Source organism: Calypte anna, chromosome 6, assembly GCF_003957555.1.
Source record: "Calypte anna isolate BGI_N300 chromosome 6, bCalAnn1_v1.p, whole genome shotgun sequence".
NCBI classification, from domain to species: domain Eukaryota; kingdom Metazoa; phylum Chordata; class Aves; order Apodiformes; family Trochilidae; genus Calypte; species Calypte anna.
The window spans coordinates 2,084,015-2,100,304 of record NC_044252.1 but is presented as its reverse complement, the minus strand read 5'-3'; the positions used below and the strand labels follow the sequence as shown (position 1 = coordinate 2,100,304).

Genomic DNA, 16,290 nt, shown 5'->3' with positions numbered 1-16,290 from the left:
CTAAGTGTTTCTAACACAAGCACTTTCTACTCTGCACCCTTCAGTGCCTTTCAGTCAGCTGAAGGAAAAAGACAGTAGAAACTATCATGCAGTCTCTAGAGATACTAGAAACTACTGTCAAGATGCACAAAGGCATCTCTACAGTGGCAAAGTTGTATGGACTATTAATGCCAAAAAGCACTGCCACCACACTTAACCTTTGAGAAGCACGAAAAAAGCCCAAAATAGCAACTTCCAAATACTCTAAGTAAGCCAATTAAAGTACAACAGGTAGGTTTTTTTCTAAAGACCCTTAAAAAAAATCAAAAGGCACTTCACCATATTAACACCTTCACTTACATTCCTAGGATATTTACACTAACTCCAGTTTCAAAACTAATTACCTACATATAAATACCTTCAAAAACAATAATTATAACAGCCTTAAATATCAAGAGTTCTCCTGGTAGTATTTCAGGTGGTGTTCAAACTACAAGAAAAATCGGTATAACCAGGTGCAAAATGACAGTAAAAGGCCACAATCAACTCACATGGCAGATTTCAGCAACACCAGTCTGCCAGGAAAGACAGAACTGCCTCACACCTGGAAGACAGCATACAGCTGCACTATTCCATGCTGCTCTGATCATACACTGAAAATCCAGAGAGCACAGTATCCAACACAGAATGGCAGGGCATAAGGAGCCAAGTATAATTCCTTTACTAGAGCTGATTCTGCATGAATCTTTCACTGCATTCTCACTTCTATACACTTAAAGCAAGTAAATCAAGAACAAGAGGAATCACTATTTTTACATTAGGTAAACGAACAAAGAACAACACGAATCATTCTTGCATTACTAACTTCACACTCATTTTTAACACTTACCTGGTCTTTTTCGTGGGGTAGAAGGCTGACAGGTGGAAGAGATGCTGGGAAAGTGCTGGCATATTTTGGAGCTCCTTTGCTTTCCAAACTGCCATAATTGACTCTGTACTGAGGTCCATCCTTCAGTAATCTCCCATTGTTCACAGCACGTTTGGCCCCCAGACGCAACCTCTGCTGAAAGGCAGGATTGTTGAAAATATTTGCTAGGTCATTTTGACTTCTCAAATACTTCTCTATGTTTTTCAGGGAGGAGCCATTTGGTTCTTGAAGCCCTTCAATTGCTCTTCTCAAGAGTTTATTCCAATCCACATTACGAAGCTCATTACAAGCTCCTCTAGATCCCTTAACAGATTTAGGAATAGTGCCAGGTTTAACAGCTGAAAACCGTCCAGGATTATCTGGGTCCTTGTAGGATGCAAGGCCTTTGTTGGTAACTTTAAGAATAGAACCATCTTGAACACTAAGTTCCAACTGTTCTGAAACTGTCTTCTTATCCAATCCATGGGAAGCACAAACAGCATGACATATTCTCTCTTCAGAAGGCCTTTGCTTTTGCTTTTTAACTTTTTGTATAGCTTCAAGAATCCACTCCGTATAAAGAGGGTTGGCAAGTTTTACCATGGTTGACCACTAATTGTTTCCAGCCAAGGGTTACCCATAGAGGTTCCTCCTTATCCTTTTAGCAAACCTTTCAGAGGTTGTTCACACCTCAAACACAAATCAAAGGATTCCACACACTGCTTGGATGCATCTCAAAAATATCCATCCTGGGTAGTGGGAAAAAGCAGGGAAATATCTGCTGACTGAAACTTCCAATTACTCTAAGGGAAGGCAGATAGGATTCATTCGTGAAGATCCTAGTACATCCTTACACAGAAAGCTTCTTGCAACCTTTAAAAAGAAAAAGGAAGAGGACAGAATACAGTTAATGCTGAAGTAGTAAAAAGAACACACTCAGACATGCATTCATACTGTAGATGCTGCAGTATGCAAAAATCTCTGTGATATTATATAAAACACTCACCAACTCCCACCCCACACCAAATAAGTCATAAAATCCACTTGTCATAATATTCAGTGGATTTAGTTTTCCTATATTCCATTGCCCAATGCTTAGCCTATGACTGACTTGCTCAGAAAGTTTCCATTCAGGCAGAGGTCTGAAAATATTCTCTAAAACTAATTGCCTACAGACCATTTCTAGATCCAGTGGTAGAAGCAACTTGCACGGATTATACACATGCTAAATAAACACAAAGCAATCCCCAACCATAAGTCAAATTTTTAACCACTACCATTTCTTACATTATGCTGTCTGTAAGTGACAGGCTGTATGTTGAGTATACAACTCAGAAAAATAAACAACAGATTAAACAGACAAAGTAATGACAAAGGCACTTCTCGTTCTAAGGTGTGCAGTAAAAAGGCACACATTTTATTTATACTCACTCCCTGGAACAGAAAGGAAAGTGAATTAACAGAAGGCATTTTCAAATAAATATAATGCCAGCAGGAAGACATGTAAAGAAGTCACATTGGCAAAATGTGCTTTGGTGACTCACAGTTTAAAAACTTTCTGTATTTATTATGGAATATATAAATCCAACAGAAAATTCAGTGGTAATAAAAGCTTTTATAAGAAACCTGAAAGAATATCTTTATGAAGACTTCACTCATTTTGCAGGTCAATATATTTAAAAAAAGAAAGCCACAAAAATCATTTAAGAGAGGGATAAACTAATAATCAAATAAATACATTTGAGGTTTTAGTTTTTTCTGCCATCAAATGTGAGGGAGCAGTTCTGAAGTTGTTTTGTATAATTTATATAATTACTTCAAATCACAGGAAAACATACAAAAAACAGAAGCAGAAAATTACCATTCTCAAGAAATGGATTGTCATGTAAAGGAGAAGTTCTGCCAGTTTGACACCAAAATCCAAAACTAAGTTAACCCAGAAGTATTTACAAAGCTGTATCAAGCAACCTATAACTAACAGTATCATCTATGATTACACCAGTCTTGGACCTCATTTTTATTCATTTATTCAAGACATCTTGCATTTCAACCATGTTTGAAACTTGAGTAAATTATAAACAGGGAAAAAAAACTGAAGTAATGCAGCAATCCAAATTATTTTCAGCTTGTCAGAAAGAGACCTCTACAGCTGTGAAGTACAAAAAAAACCTTTTTGATCACATACCATCTCCTTGCTCTACTCTCTTATAAGTCTCTTTAAATATAAACTTCAGAACATGTTTCACACATTATTAAACCTACACAACAGGATTAGTAGTAGAAGAGTAGCTGCCTATTGGTGAATATGAAATTCTTCTGTATCAAAATAGTAGAAATATTAAAATTCTTTAGTTTTGATTGTAGGTTACGTATTTTTATATTTAAAACCACAAAAATTGATCTGACTGCCAGAATGAATACACATTCCTGACAGAAATGCAGGACCTGAAAGTTTAACTGGCTCTCATACTGAACCCTATTGTTATACACAGATGAGATTCTGTTCCTTACTTCCAGTCTCTACTCAGGCAAGTTATATTTGATAACAATTTTGTGTATTTCAAGTATTTATAATAAAACAATAAGTTGTTCTGTAAACAGACATTTCAATTTAAAGGAGCTAGCAAGAGCCATTCTTTCCTTAACAGCATTGTTTATATTCACTGTTTTCAGATAATTCCAAAATAACACCATAGCTGCAAAATGTAAACACAGGGAAGAAAAAAGTTCCCATGGTATTATGCATCCTACAAATTCTCTCACTACTCTGACACTGAAAATACAATAATATGACAAAACAGAACTCTATGGATAGAGGAAGCTCATTCACATTGAAATTATTTTACATGCTCTGACTATAGATTTGTAAATTCTCTGTAGCTAAATATAAAGCCCTGGATTCCTAGAAAGCTAGTTTTAAGTTTAAAAGTTATCTAGTTAGGCTGTTCTACTATGAGTCGTAATCATTAAGGTAGTCAGTACTTAATTAAATGCTGAACACTGCATTTGCTGAGTCAGACATACTTGCCTCCTTTTTAAACCAACTGCAGTACTGTAATATGAAATTCTATACAAGCCACCACATCACTTCCATTAAATTCCAGAACACACAGTGCAGGGTCTGTTCCAAGCACCTGGATACCGATGAACATTTCAGTATAAATGCTGTAACTTGTGGGTTAGGAGAATTTTTATTGGCCCGTTACTGTGGCAAAAGGGGAACACAAACCTTTATCCTCATGTAAAGTCTGCTGCCTGGTACAGGAATTTCACAGCACTATACATTCAGAACTAGGTTTTAATTTATTTACTTAGAACTCCCTATGTGCAATACAACCTCCTGCCTGCTAGCGCCTACTAAATCAACACTGGTTGAGTGCATCAGCAGGAGCATGGAGTTTCCAACACACAGGGCAGGATATTTCCAAAGGAGAAGCAAGACATCTAAAATTCACACCTTCCCACAGAATCCAAGTTCATCCTGCTCGAGGAAACCACACAAAGCTCATCCAACTCTGGAACTGTTTTGCCACAAGTTCTCATTATTCTGCCACCTTGATTGTGTACGTACTTCAAGTGCAGAACCCTGACCTCCACAACTGATGAGACAAGGTCTACCATATACAGAAGATTCAGAACAACCTCCTAACAACAAACATCTTTGTCAGCAATATACTTCAGCTCAGTGATCCTGAAGCTGAGTTAAAGAGGTCTTTCATAAATCAAGTTAAGACAGATTGATCCAAGATTCACAATACAGAGAGAGGTATGTGCTGAGTGACTGGATAAAGAAGAAAAAACTGCTTCAGAAACAAACTTCCCAGATTCAACATAAGAGGCTATACGCAAGTCAAAAATGACATTCAGGTTTCTAAGTTTAGAACTTAATTTCACCAAAACAAGAAAAGATCCTTATACATCATTTAGTCTAAAAAAAAGTGTGATGTTTGCCAAACAGATTTAGAGGAAATACCAATTTTTAAAAGTGGTTACAAATTAGTAAGAAGGCACTCATTTATTAATTTTTTCCCCCTTGTAATTAAATAACTTTTAATCAAACTCTCAACAGCACCCATCCAATCACAGATTAGATTTTCTAGACTCATAAGTGCTCAGGACCACTTCCAAGTTTTATGGCAACAGTCATTAAGCACTTGCTATGTCACAAGTCATATTTCAGCTTCTACACTCTCCAGTATCCTATTTAGAAACTAAGAACATTTTAAAGTGATTGCACTATATTGCAGATCAAGTCTGTTAACAAGTCTGAAGAGCTGAAGAATATAAGGCTTTGGAGGGTAAAGTACAATACATGAAAAGTCATCTCTAGTCAAGGCTTGTCCCTTTACCTAAATTACAAATTATCAGATAAATAGAAAGAAGTTGCAAAATAGCAGCTTGGGATTTAGAATGAATGCAAATCCACCCCTTTTAAAGCACACACCTATTGTACAGCTGATTCTAATTAAAGTAGGCACTGATGGAACATGTTGATTTCAGGTGCCGTCAGTAATCCTGTAATTACATCTTCTTTAGGCTGAACTAGTATCTGGAATTATTTCAAAGTGATACAGATTGTGCAAATAAGCTGCGTAGTCAGAAAGACAAAGAAAAAATAGCTAAGCTTCCCTTGACACAAAATTAGAAGTTACTTCACAAATATCCAAAAGTATTTCACAAATGAAGTTTAAAGATTTTGTTTGAGAAATTAAGGAAAAAAGCCCTTCAGCTGTCATAAATGTAAATGCAATGCAGTTACATTTTCAAAACATGATGTTAACATAGCTAAAAAAAAAAAAAAGAAAAAAAAGAAAAAAAGGGGGGGGGGGGGAGGAGGAGGAGGGAGGAGGGGAAAGAGAGATGACAGCAACTTGTGCAACCTGCCGGTGACCTGTGAAGCACGATTTCATTCTGCTCCCTCCTACCTGCTCTGCACACACTCAGGAGAAGCAGCAGCAGCAGGCCAGCTCTCTGCTGCAGCATCAGGGTCAGGTAAGGATTGCAGCAGAGGAGGAGGAGGAAGAGAAGACTGCCATTGCATTCTGTAAGCTTTTTTGCTGATTTTCTTCCCTGCAAGCCATTACTTACAATTACACAGTTAATCAGTTCTGTATTCCACCCCCACCTCAATTAATGATGCAAAAGAGGCAAGCTACTTGTTTCCCCGTTGCAAAACACATGCACCTACAGAGAGAAAGCAGATCCTGGCAAGGACTCCCAGCACACGACACCCAAAATTACTCGGGTCATGAAGCCAGCTATTGGATTATTCTTTATACAACATACAGTTTTCAGCTGTCATAAGAAAGGGCAATAACCTTTGCACATGCTTTAAACAGACAGGAGGAGAGACACCTTAGTAACTTCATAACTACTGAGAGACATGGGAGTGTGGGGAGGAAGAGGGGTACAAGTGAATTGAACTGATGAAGTGTTTGTAGTCTGTGATACCCCACAAGCTACTTTAAGATCATATGCTAAAACCAGTTGACAGCATGACAGCAGCAAGAATCACCAGAACAAACAGCATCATCACCAACATGACAACAGCACAATCACCCCAGTTCACCCCTTCCCACTTGCTTCCATGGAAGTTCCAAGCACTTTAATATATAGTACTAGAGAACATGAAGGAGCATGGGAACGCTATATTCCCTGCCAGCAGTTCACCTGGGAAGAGGACTTAGCTGAAAGCATTTCTTGGGATAGTAATTTTCAACAGAAGAGGTATCCATCTGCTTTTTGCAGAGGTTATTTTCCACGTTCAGTGACAGAACGCTAAACTTGAGGTCTGGGCAAAGAATAAACAGCGAGAACATCACTTGCCAAGCGTGGCTTTAAAGACATCAGTATCTCCCTCCCCAACTTACTGAAGATTTTTGCAGTACAACCCAAAGCCACGGAGATGCCCCAGTACCCAGCACCAAAGCATTGTTGTCTTTGACAAGGGCCGAGCCGGGGCTGTCTTTGGAACCCTCCCCAAGCCTTACTCCAGGATTTTTCATTTCAAAGGCAAAAATCCCCAACCCGCAGGCTCCGCTCCCCGGGGCACGGTGACCCCCGCAGAACCGAGCAGCCGGGAGGGGACGGCGTGCACCTGCACCCACCCCACGGGGGCAGCGGGCGGTGCCGAGGCCAGCGGCCGCGCCGGCCTCCCCTGCGGTGCCGGCGAGAGGCAGGATAACCGAACACCCCCCACCCCCCTCCGCCCATCGCGCCCCGGTACCACTCACCTCCGCGGGACCGGGGCCGCGGGGGGAGGAGCCTCCTCCAGGCGCCGCAGCGGCTCCCCCTGCTGCCGGCTCTTCCCCTGCTCCCGCTGCCAGGCTGCGCCGGGGCGGCTGCCCCCGCTGCTGCGCTGCCCCCTTGCCGGCGGCCGCCGCGACTCCCTCTACCGCCACGGCTCGCCTCGCCTCACCTACGCCGCCATTTTGTTTCGCCCTGTTGTACTTAACGTGAATCCGACATGACACTGATTACAGCCCAATGGAGTCTCATTAAAACCTTACCTACCCCCCGCGCCCCGCCCACCGGCGACCGCCATTGGGCCGCGCCGCGCACGCCGCTCCCCGCTCACAGGCCCCGGGCCCTTGTCAATCAACCGCCCCCACCGGCCCCGTTCCGCCCAGCAACCGGCCCTCCTCTCCCATTGGACGCCGGAGAGTGTCAATCACAGGGCACGCCCCTTCCCACCAGACACAGCTCCGCCTGCCGGCGCGAAAGGGCGTGGCCGCAGCCCGCCATTGGCTGCCGCCGCCGCCACGCACCGGCAAGCCCCGCCCAGCCGCCCGCCACGGCCCGGCCCGCCTCATTGCTGGACCTCCGGCGCTACCGATTGGTCACCCGCCGCCAGCGGAGGCGAGAGTTCTCGCCAACCTGCCCTCCCGTTGGCTACCGCCGCCGTCCGTCTGCTTCTCCCCCTCTCCCCCCCCCTTCCCGGCCTCGCTACCCTCCCCCACTCGCCGCCGCCGCCGCCGCCGCCCCACCCGCTCCTGAAGTTTGTTCGAGAGGGTGATCGCTGGCAAAGAGACACCGGCGGCGGCGGTGGCCGCCTCAACCAGCCCGGCGGGGCGGGCGGGCGCGCGACACACACTTATAGGCAGCCTCTCTCTCTAAACCTTCAGTGTCACGCGTGTGGCTCAGATGGTGCCACCGGCCCGGGCGGGCGCGATGGCACAACACGCTCCCAGCATAACCCTCCCAAGGTGCCTGGCACTGGCAGCCGCTTATCGCGCACACGCACACCCCGCACCGCCAAGGGAGAGGAGGAGGAGGAGGAAAGGGAGGAGGGGGTGGGAAGCGGGGACGGCGACAATGACTCCCAGCTCGACAGCCACATGCAGGTCCCTGCAAGTTTCGCCATGCGAAGCACAGGGACTTCTCTTGTCACCCCGTCTGCGACGGAACAATTGCCGCCTCAGAAAGACAGGGTGGGAGCATGCAACACAAAAACCTCAGCCATCCCCTGCCTCCCTCCGCCACTCCATTCCCCCCTTCTCCCCACCTCATCCAACCCAGCCATCACCTCCTGCTGCTGCTCCCCCTCCCCTGCAAAACGCAGGGCATTGCAATGCATTTACCAAGCACAAGTGTCTGCAAACACGTGCATCACCATCCAATGCAAAAGGAAAAAAAAAAAAAAGGAAAAAAAAAAGCACAAGTACCCAGCCTAGTGACAAGCCCCCTGCACTGGGAGAGGGGAGGGAAAAGGGGGTTATTATGGCAAATTGCAGCCTGTCACCCAATGCAAAACAAGACCCATCGCATGCTCCCTATTATCCCCCACGTAAACTCCTGGGAATCTAACCTCCGATGCAGGTTTCCCCCCTCTGCTTGCAATGACCTCCTTTCTCTGCCTGTGTGTGTTTCTGCAGCAGCGGTTCCTGCGGAATGTGCTGCCCCTGAAACGCGATCGCGGCTCCTCTCTCTCTCTTGCTCGCTCGCTCGCTCTCTCCTTCTCTGTCTCTCGCTCGCTCGCTCTCTCTCCTGGCTGCAACCAGAGCCAGGAACACAACAACAACACAACCTCCCCCCACCCCCTTCCCCAAACACATACACACTGGAGAGACCCAGCCAGGAGAGCCAGACGAGCCGGGGAGGGGGTGGAGGGAATCCCCAGCCAGCGGATTGATTGCACCAGTTACCTTCTCTAAGCCCCTTCACATGAACGAGGGGGGAGAAGAAGACGAAAAAAAAAAAAAAAAAAAAAAAAAAAAAAGATGAATACAGAGAGAATACCTTGTCTCCCTTCCTCCTCCTCCGCGGGGCTCCTCTTCTCACTCCAAAATACTAAAAGGTGGACGGGCAGATCAGACACAAGCGTTCAGATCACGGCGTGGGGGGGTCGAGGGGGGAAAGGCGGGGGAGGGGAACTAGGCGGACAATTATCATTAATTTAGAAATCAAAACAGAAAACCCACCGCAGACCTCAAGCCTTCCCGATGCCGAGCGGACGCAGATTGCGAGGACTGGTGCTAAGACACAGGGACCTGATAACAGCTAATTGAAAGGTTAATCTACATAGGCTGTGACAGAAGAGGTCCCTCCCCACTTTTTTTATCTGCTGTTGGCAAGTGGGAAATTGAGCTCCCCCCACCTTTTTCCCTCAAAAAAAAAAAAAAATTAAAAAAAAAAAGGAAGAAAAAAAAAAAAAGCAATAAAGTTTGGGGGAAGAGGAGGGGGCTGAGGCGCGGCCGCGCGCTGGGGCTGAGGGACGGGGCGCGCGGGTGGCGGTTGAGGGGCGCGTTGGGCGGGAAGGCGGCCTGAGGGGAAGTGGTCACCGCCGGCTCCCGGGGGGGCCCTCAAGCTGCCCTCAGGGGCTTGGTTTTGGCTTTTCATCCACGATGGGGCGGTTCTAAAGGTTTGGATGGAAGGTGCACCACACGGGCAAAGCCTTCTTTGAAAGGGCTTGAGCGGTTCCTTGGTCCGGAGGAAGAGGGCTGCGTTTGAGGCAACCATAGTTAGTCTGAGGGATGAGAGGAAGGTGAGGGAATTTACTGATGTCTGAGGGATGAGAGGAAGGTGAGCGAATTACCGATGTCCTCCCCTTGATTTGGGCGCAAACACAACAAGATGTTCCGAGGAATACGTTTTCAAGTCCATACATATGGACTTAAAACTCGTTTAAAATTTTTTTCCTCATGGCGGCTTGATCAACATTGCCAGAGGCCACTCACCATGTCACAATTTTATTACCACTCGTGGTGGCTTTCTCAGCTAGGGCTTGTAAGCACCACTTTTCACCCAAGGATGGCATGGCAAAATACCATCGAGTACCTACCACGAAATGGTCATCCACCTACCTGAGCATCTACTCGAGAAAGCAGCAGCAAGACGGCCGCCATCTTCTCGACTTGAAACGTGGCCATCTCAGAGGTCTCCTCATTCCATGTCTTGTGGGTGATGTCCTGCACTGGGTGTCCATCTCAGAAGTTTTGTAAAAATACCTGCTCCTGAAGAAGAGAAGACAAAGATAATTTTAAAATACACCTTCTTAGAGCAGGTGAAAAAAAATTACCTTCTACAGTAAATGAAGAAAGTGTTTCCTAGAGCTTGTACTGCGTGTAGACCAGAAAGTGAATCAAATTTCCATAATAAAATACTAAGTATGCATTATTAAGGTTTAGTGCAACTTTTTTCAGTCAGTTGCTGGAGACAGTGTGTAAGGAAGCTCTCTGGTGATGTTTCAGAGCACTATAAAATTGAATGACCTACTTACAGAAAGCTACTAGGTGACAATAATAATCCAGCATGTATCTGTCAAACCAACCTGTTGACCAAGGTTTTAGTCTTTTAACTGCCAGGTGCAGCCTTTTTAGTGTAGAGCGGGAAATTGAAATGTGTAGTGACCTAATATTTGCTGGAGAATCCTTCAAGGTTCATGTATTATGCAGGACTTGGCTGTGATTTAAAATGTTTTTAAATTATTAGAAACAATATAAATCATTGCTCTACAGCTTGTAGCAGAGCTCACATTTTCAACAGTATTCTAAATGTTGTGTCAATGTTTCCATTATAAATCTTTTAATTTTTTTTTTTTCTTCTTTCCAGGAAATTTAAAACTTGGTTTGTGGCAACACAGAAAAATAATCTCTTGAAACTGAAACTTGGCATGACTACATCCCAGTTCAGGAAACAAAACACTGGAGAAAACTTGACAATCTGTTTGGCCATTTTGGAATTACGAGTGCACTGAAACGTAAGTAACAGCACAGAGAGAAATCATAAAAGTCTCTGGTTTGAATACTTCAAATTCTCTCTTCTTAAATATTTTCCTAAAAATAACTTTTATAAGACAATGTGTCATTTGGTGTTGTGTTCCAATTTTTAATATATTCAAGAACTTTCTGTATGAGGAGAGACTCCTATGGATCTTGACATTTACAGGTGTACCTAACACTATGTAGACTGTGAAGGTAAGTGCATGAAGATACTTACATATGAACTCAGCTGACTCAGATCCACTATCACTGTCAACAATACTATTTCCCACAATAATGACTTCAAAAGATCATATGAATTTAGAGTATTTCAGTTTCAAACAGTGCATAATACACAGACAAGCCATAAGACCCCAAAACACTTCAGATCTAATTGTGGATTTTTAATATGTTTTTTTGGTTTGTGGTCTAGATATAAGAAATGTTTTGGGGTCTTTGCATGGAAAAAAAAACCCAACCAAAAACCAAACACCTATATTAAAAATATCCATGGGAAAAGTTATAAGGTCATCAAGGAAGGTAGTGTAAGCAATAAAATTCACCCTTTAGCACGTTTTCTGCTATCAGACTTTGGGGGATTTACTCTGCCATAGCCACTACAAAACTGATGAAGTGCAGCAGTTAATGCCCCTGGACAGTAGCAGGTGCCTAGACACCCACACATTGAATACACCCCTCCCATCTGCTACAAAGATGTCCCTGATTTGGGGAAAAAAAATTATTTAAAACCAAATCACTCTCATTTGCTGTCTGAAAGAAGTACCATGGCCCAGTTCATTGTTCCATTAATTTTCTTCCTTTAATTACGGTTTAAATATCCTTATTTAAAGAATATTTCCTCACCCCTTTGTGGAAAATTATGTTTGATTGCACATCTATATTGTTGTGTGTGTAGTAAGCATATCCTGCTCTCCAAGTGTCCTTAGGATTATTCTAAAAATGCATGTACAGCTACTATTTTTGGATCACAAGTGGGAGAAAACAAGAAGTTAAGAGCTAAGCATGGTCTGAGTTAAATTCAGTTCTCCAAAATCAAAATCTTGAAACTGTTATATGTGTAGCAGTGGTGTAAGACAAGCTGGAGACTACTGATTAAATGAAGCCCAGCCATATGCAGGCCACACTCACACATCAGTATACAAAAAAGAACACTAAGTTAGAGTTTGAACACACATTTGAAATCAGTGACAAAATTCTTGTGTGTGAAATTACTGCCACATACAAGAAGAAGAGTTTCCCTGTGAGGACTTCAATCACTGTTGCAGTTCCATTAGGACAAGCAGGGCTGTTACATATTTAGAAACAATTATATAGTTGTCCATGTTGGTATGGTGACAGATCCCTGTTTATCTTTGCTGCTGCTGGAGGGGGAAGTCTTGACCTCCATCAAAGTCTGGCAAAAGATGTTAGGACTTCAGCAAAGCCAGGATCTTCCTTCTGTTAGTACCATACATAACCACATACATGACTGAAGTCACCTGGAAATTGCCTCCCTGGCACATGCTGCTGAAAGAAGTGACCTTGGGGAGAAAAGTCATTCCAAGGTTGCAGTGAGTTTCTTCCCAGCCTCTGCAGGCATCCTGACAGTGTCCCTGCTGATTAACTTAACACACATATATGCTTTATATTCTTTACTCTGCTTAGCTCACCTGCCATGGGTTCAGCAGCTTCCCCCTCTAATCCTAACTTTCCACTTCATAGTCCTCCTAGATTAAAACAGCTTCTCCCCACACCCACATTTATGAGATTTTTTTTTACAGCCTTTTATACAGTAATTTAAGCTGAAAGATTAGTCCATGTAAGTAAGTCTAGCCCTCTGACTGCAAATAGAACATTTATTGGTTTATGTATGAGGATGTTGCTGCACACAACAGAGCATCACTGTCCAATTTAAGCACTATTAATAAATATTAATACAGGTTATATTAATATACATGCATGTATATATTCACACAGGCACATAAGTGAGTAACCTGTGGGCATATTTTCTGATCATTTGCTGTCTCATCTATACGTTTAATAGAACTGAATAAGAGTATAAAATAGCATTCTGCTGCCATTTTAACAATTTGGGGGCTTTTTAATTCCTGAAACCATCAGATTCTAAGGTAGACACTATAACAATCTCAACTCAGGAGCTGTAATTGGCATAATACTGTAATTTGGAAATAAGTGTTTGTGGTAGATCAGCTGTCATCCCATAGGGATGGAGACAGTGACTTTTTATAATAAATCCCACATGTTCCATTCTACTCCAGCAAATATACCACCCTGCTATATCAAAGTACTTCAAAATCCTTAATTAATTAGTTCCTGTAAGAGGTGTTAGGTGAATGTACATTATTCTTCCTGTACTCCAACTGGAGATAGAAAGCATAGAGCAGAGTGGTTAGAAGAGCATGCCAGAATAAGGAAAAATCTGGCCACCTGAGCTCCAAGGGTTCTGTCTAGCCACAGGAGATCAAGTTATGGAGTAGCTGTTGCACTCATGGACAAGAAACCAGTGGCCTCTTAGAACATATTTGAAACCCTAGCAAGGAGCATGCATTTTAGGTGTTATACATGTTAAGGAGGCAACAGGAGGAACAGAATTTGTGAGTGCAAAGGAAATGGCTACAAGCAAAGCAAAGAAAAAAAAAACAAACAGGTGGGTCATTCATGGTAGTGTCCTGTAAGATGCTGTCTTTCATAATCATAGTATCTCACAATACTGCATATGAAGGTTCTGTTCATACACACATGATAAATGATTAGTAAGTGATTAATAGATGGCATAATAAATGGTAATCAATTGTTATGAGTCCAAAGGGTCAAACAGGGTTTTCTTATAACAATAGCTCATGATCATCTGAAACACCCTGCCAATGTATATAAACTGTACACTTTTCATAGAAACACCAGCTAATCTTATGTTAAACCTCACAAATGGAATCTTAGTATAAAGTGTGACTCAAACCAAATCTGCTGGAGAAAAAGGGATTAGCACCTTGGCTCCACAGTAAAGTGTTGGTTATAGCTATACTGGATTGAAGTTTCTCCTGCCATGTAAGATGCACTGATATGACAGGGAGCATTTTGCTGCAATGTGCAAGAGCAGTGTTTTCTAGGCTAATCCCAAGAGGAAGGCCTGGGATACTGCAGGGCTCAATATCAGCCAGCATCACTGAACTTGGTGCAGCTTTCTGCTTTTATACATGTTTACTGCAACAGTTTGTGAGGGCAGCTGATGAGTGAAGGATGGAATTGAAAATGAATAAAGACCAATTTGCTCAGAGCCAGTGAAAGCTGCCATAGTCACAGGCTTTTTAGGTCCTTCTTGGTACTGTCCTGCTGTGATTCCTTAGTCTAGGTGAAAGGGGAGGATGCTGCTGTTTGCAGGAGCCATTTTAACACCTCATCTTGTCTTTGTGAGCTTTAAAGTAATTAACTCTCCAATCATTATCGGTTGACTATGTCCACAGGTTTAGGTTTCCCTCCCACTGTTCCCTTTGGGGATATTGGATTGTCACTTTAAGAGGGAAGGGGGGGAATTGTCTTCAGAGTTCACACAAAATCCCTTTCACAGCTTCTCAACAGCTTTTTGTGCTCTCCAAACTGCTGGAATACTCTGTCACTCTCTGTTTTAACGAACATTACTTTTATCACTTGCTCCAAATCCAACTGGACATAGAGAGGGGGGAAAAAGCCTCACCAAAAAACCTGGCACCACACTTACTGAGCCCTCCAGATGAAAGTAAGGCCATCCTCAGTACTTAGAAGCCAATAAAAGAGACTGCAAAGGCAGTTTTGCTAAATAAGGTTACTTTGAGCCTCTAAAGGATCCTGACTGTCCTTAATGTAACTGAATGAATCCTCACAACTTCCAACTGTGATGTGGCTGTGCTGTACTACATTCTAGTTCAGTTTTAGCCAGGGGAAAAATTCCAGACTTGAAGTTGTTGGCAATCTTTTATCTATTGGTAAAACGTTGCCAAGAAACATGCAGAAAAAGGGGGATGAGAAGGCTTGACCATATTTTTGTTAATCCCATTCTCACCCAGTTTCCACTATGTTTTTTTAAATCCTATTAATAAGGTGAAGCACTTGAAATGGTGAGAGAGGCTGCTGCCAGCCACAGAATTTGGAGACTATTCTGATGCTGCCCAACCCTTGGTGTGCAACAGCATCAGACAAGCATCCAGAGCTGTAAGATCTCTGACTGAGAGGCACACCCACGACAGTGAAATGGACAGTGAAAACCCTCACCTACTGCAGAGCTGGTTGGAGCACTTCCCCTTTCAACTCAGCATCTCTTGGCACACCCACCTTCTCATAAAAGATGAGGGTTTGGAAAACAACCCGTGTGCCAAACCAGCCCTGAGTTTGCTGAGCCTAGGGTTAGAAGGGCCTTAGGTCTGAAAATTGAGCAACCTTCACTCCACAGTCTTTTCCTATTGCTGCATGAACCAAGAGGAGTTTGGCTGGTCTCAAAGACTACACTCCTCTCTCCAGCTGGAGTTTTAACTAGGTCTGTATGCTGTTTTCTTTAATTTCTTTGTTGGCAGCATTAGTTTTGAGGTCCCCTTGCTAAATAAAGCTCTACTACACAAACAATTTATTTCAGTCACTTCCCATAGCTGCTGGTACTAGAGCAAGTCTACCTCTGTTAGCTGGACTAGGAGGCCTGTCAGAGTCAGGTGGCAATATACCACATCATTTCAAATACCTTTCAGAAACCTTTAGATTTGCTCAGTGCTGATTTAAAAATAGCCAGTGGCTTGCTTGTATTAGGGCTTCCAACCTGACTAACTCTGGTTGTTAAATCATGGTCACGCACAGTAAGATTTTGTATTAAATATCCTTTGGGAAGGAAAATCTGATGGAAAAGATATTTGGGGGTCAGGAAAGACTTGTTTTTCTGTGTCAAGTAATATAAAAATGTGAAGTAGTAACTAGGAAGAGCTAAGATAATATATCAATGCTGGAGACATGAAGTATCTCCTTCTTACACTTTGTACTACACAAACTGTCTGCTCACTGGTACATAGGATAGGTAGCTGGTGATTTATCAAGATACCAGGGGTGGAGTTTCATTATACAGAATAATGAAGCCCTTTGTTTATTTCAATAATAATAATAACAACAACAATAACAACAATAATAGAATTTCTACCTCTCAGCAGATGGCAGGACCTGGGCAAGCAG

The 16,290-nt window shown here is 43.0% G+C and overlaps 1 protein-coding gene across 1 annotated transcript; it reads right to left on the bottom strand.

The window, feature by feature from the left end:
* Positions 1–430: 430 nt before the first annotated feature.
* LOC103537910 (histone acetyltransferase KAT6B-like) lies at positions 431–7,146 on the bottom strand. Its single transcript, XM_030453153.1, has 3 exons — positions 7,120–7,146; positions 869–1,759; positions 431–469 (listed from the first exon to the last, which is right to left on the bottom strand). The coding sequence occupies exons 2-3, from the start codon at positions 1,487–1,489 to the stop codon at positions 431–433; spliced, it is 660 nt and encodes a 219-aa protein (XP_030309013.1). The 5' UTR covers positions 1,490–1,759; positions 7,120–7,146.
* Between the last annotated feature and the right edge of the window lie 9,144 nt (positions 7,147–16,290).

What these genes read in the sequence shown, in the direction of transcription:
- LOC103537910 (XM_030453153.1), bottom strand. Translation starts at nt 1,489, where the DNA reads ATGGTAAAACTTGCCAACCCTCTTTATACGGAGTGGATTCTTGAAGCT. An exon ending in TACCCCACGAAAAAGACCAG is followed by an intron (nt 470 to 868) that starts GTAAGTGTTAAA and finishes TTTTTCTTGTAG; the next exon opens with TTTGAACACCACCTGAAATA.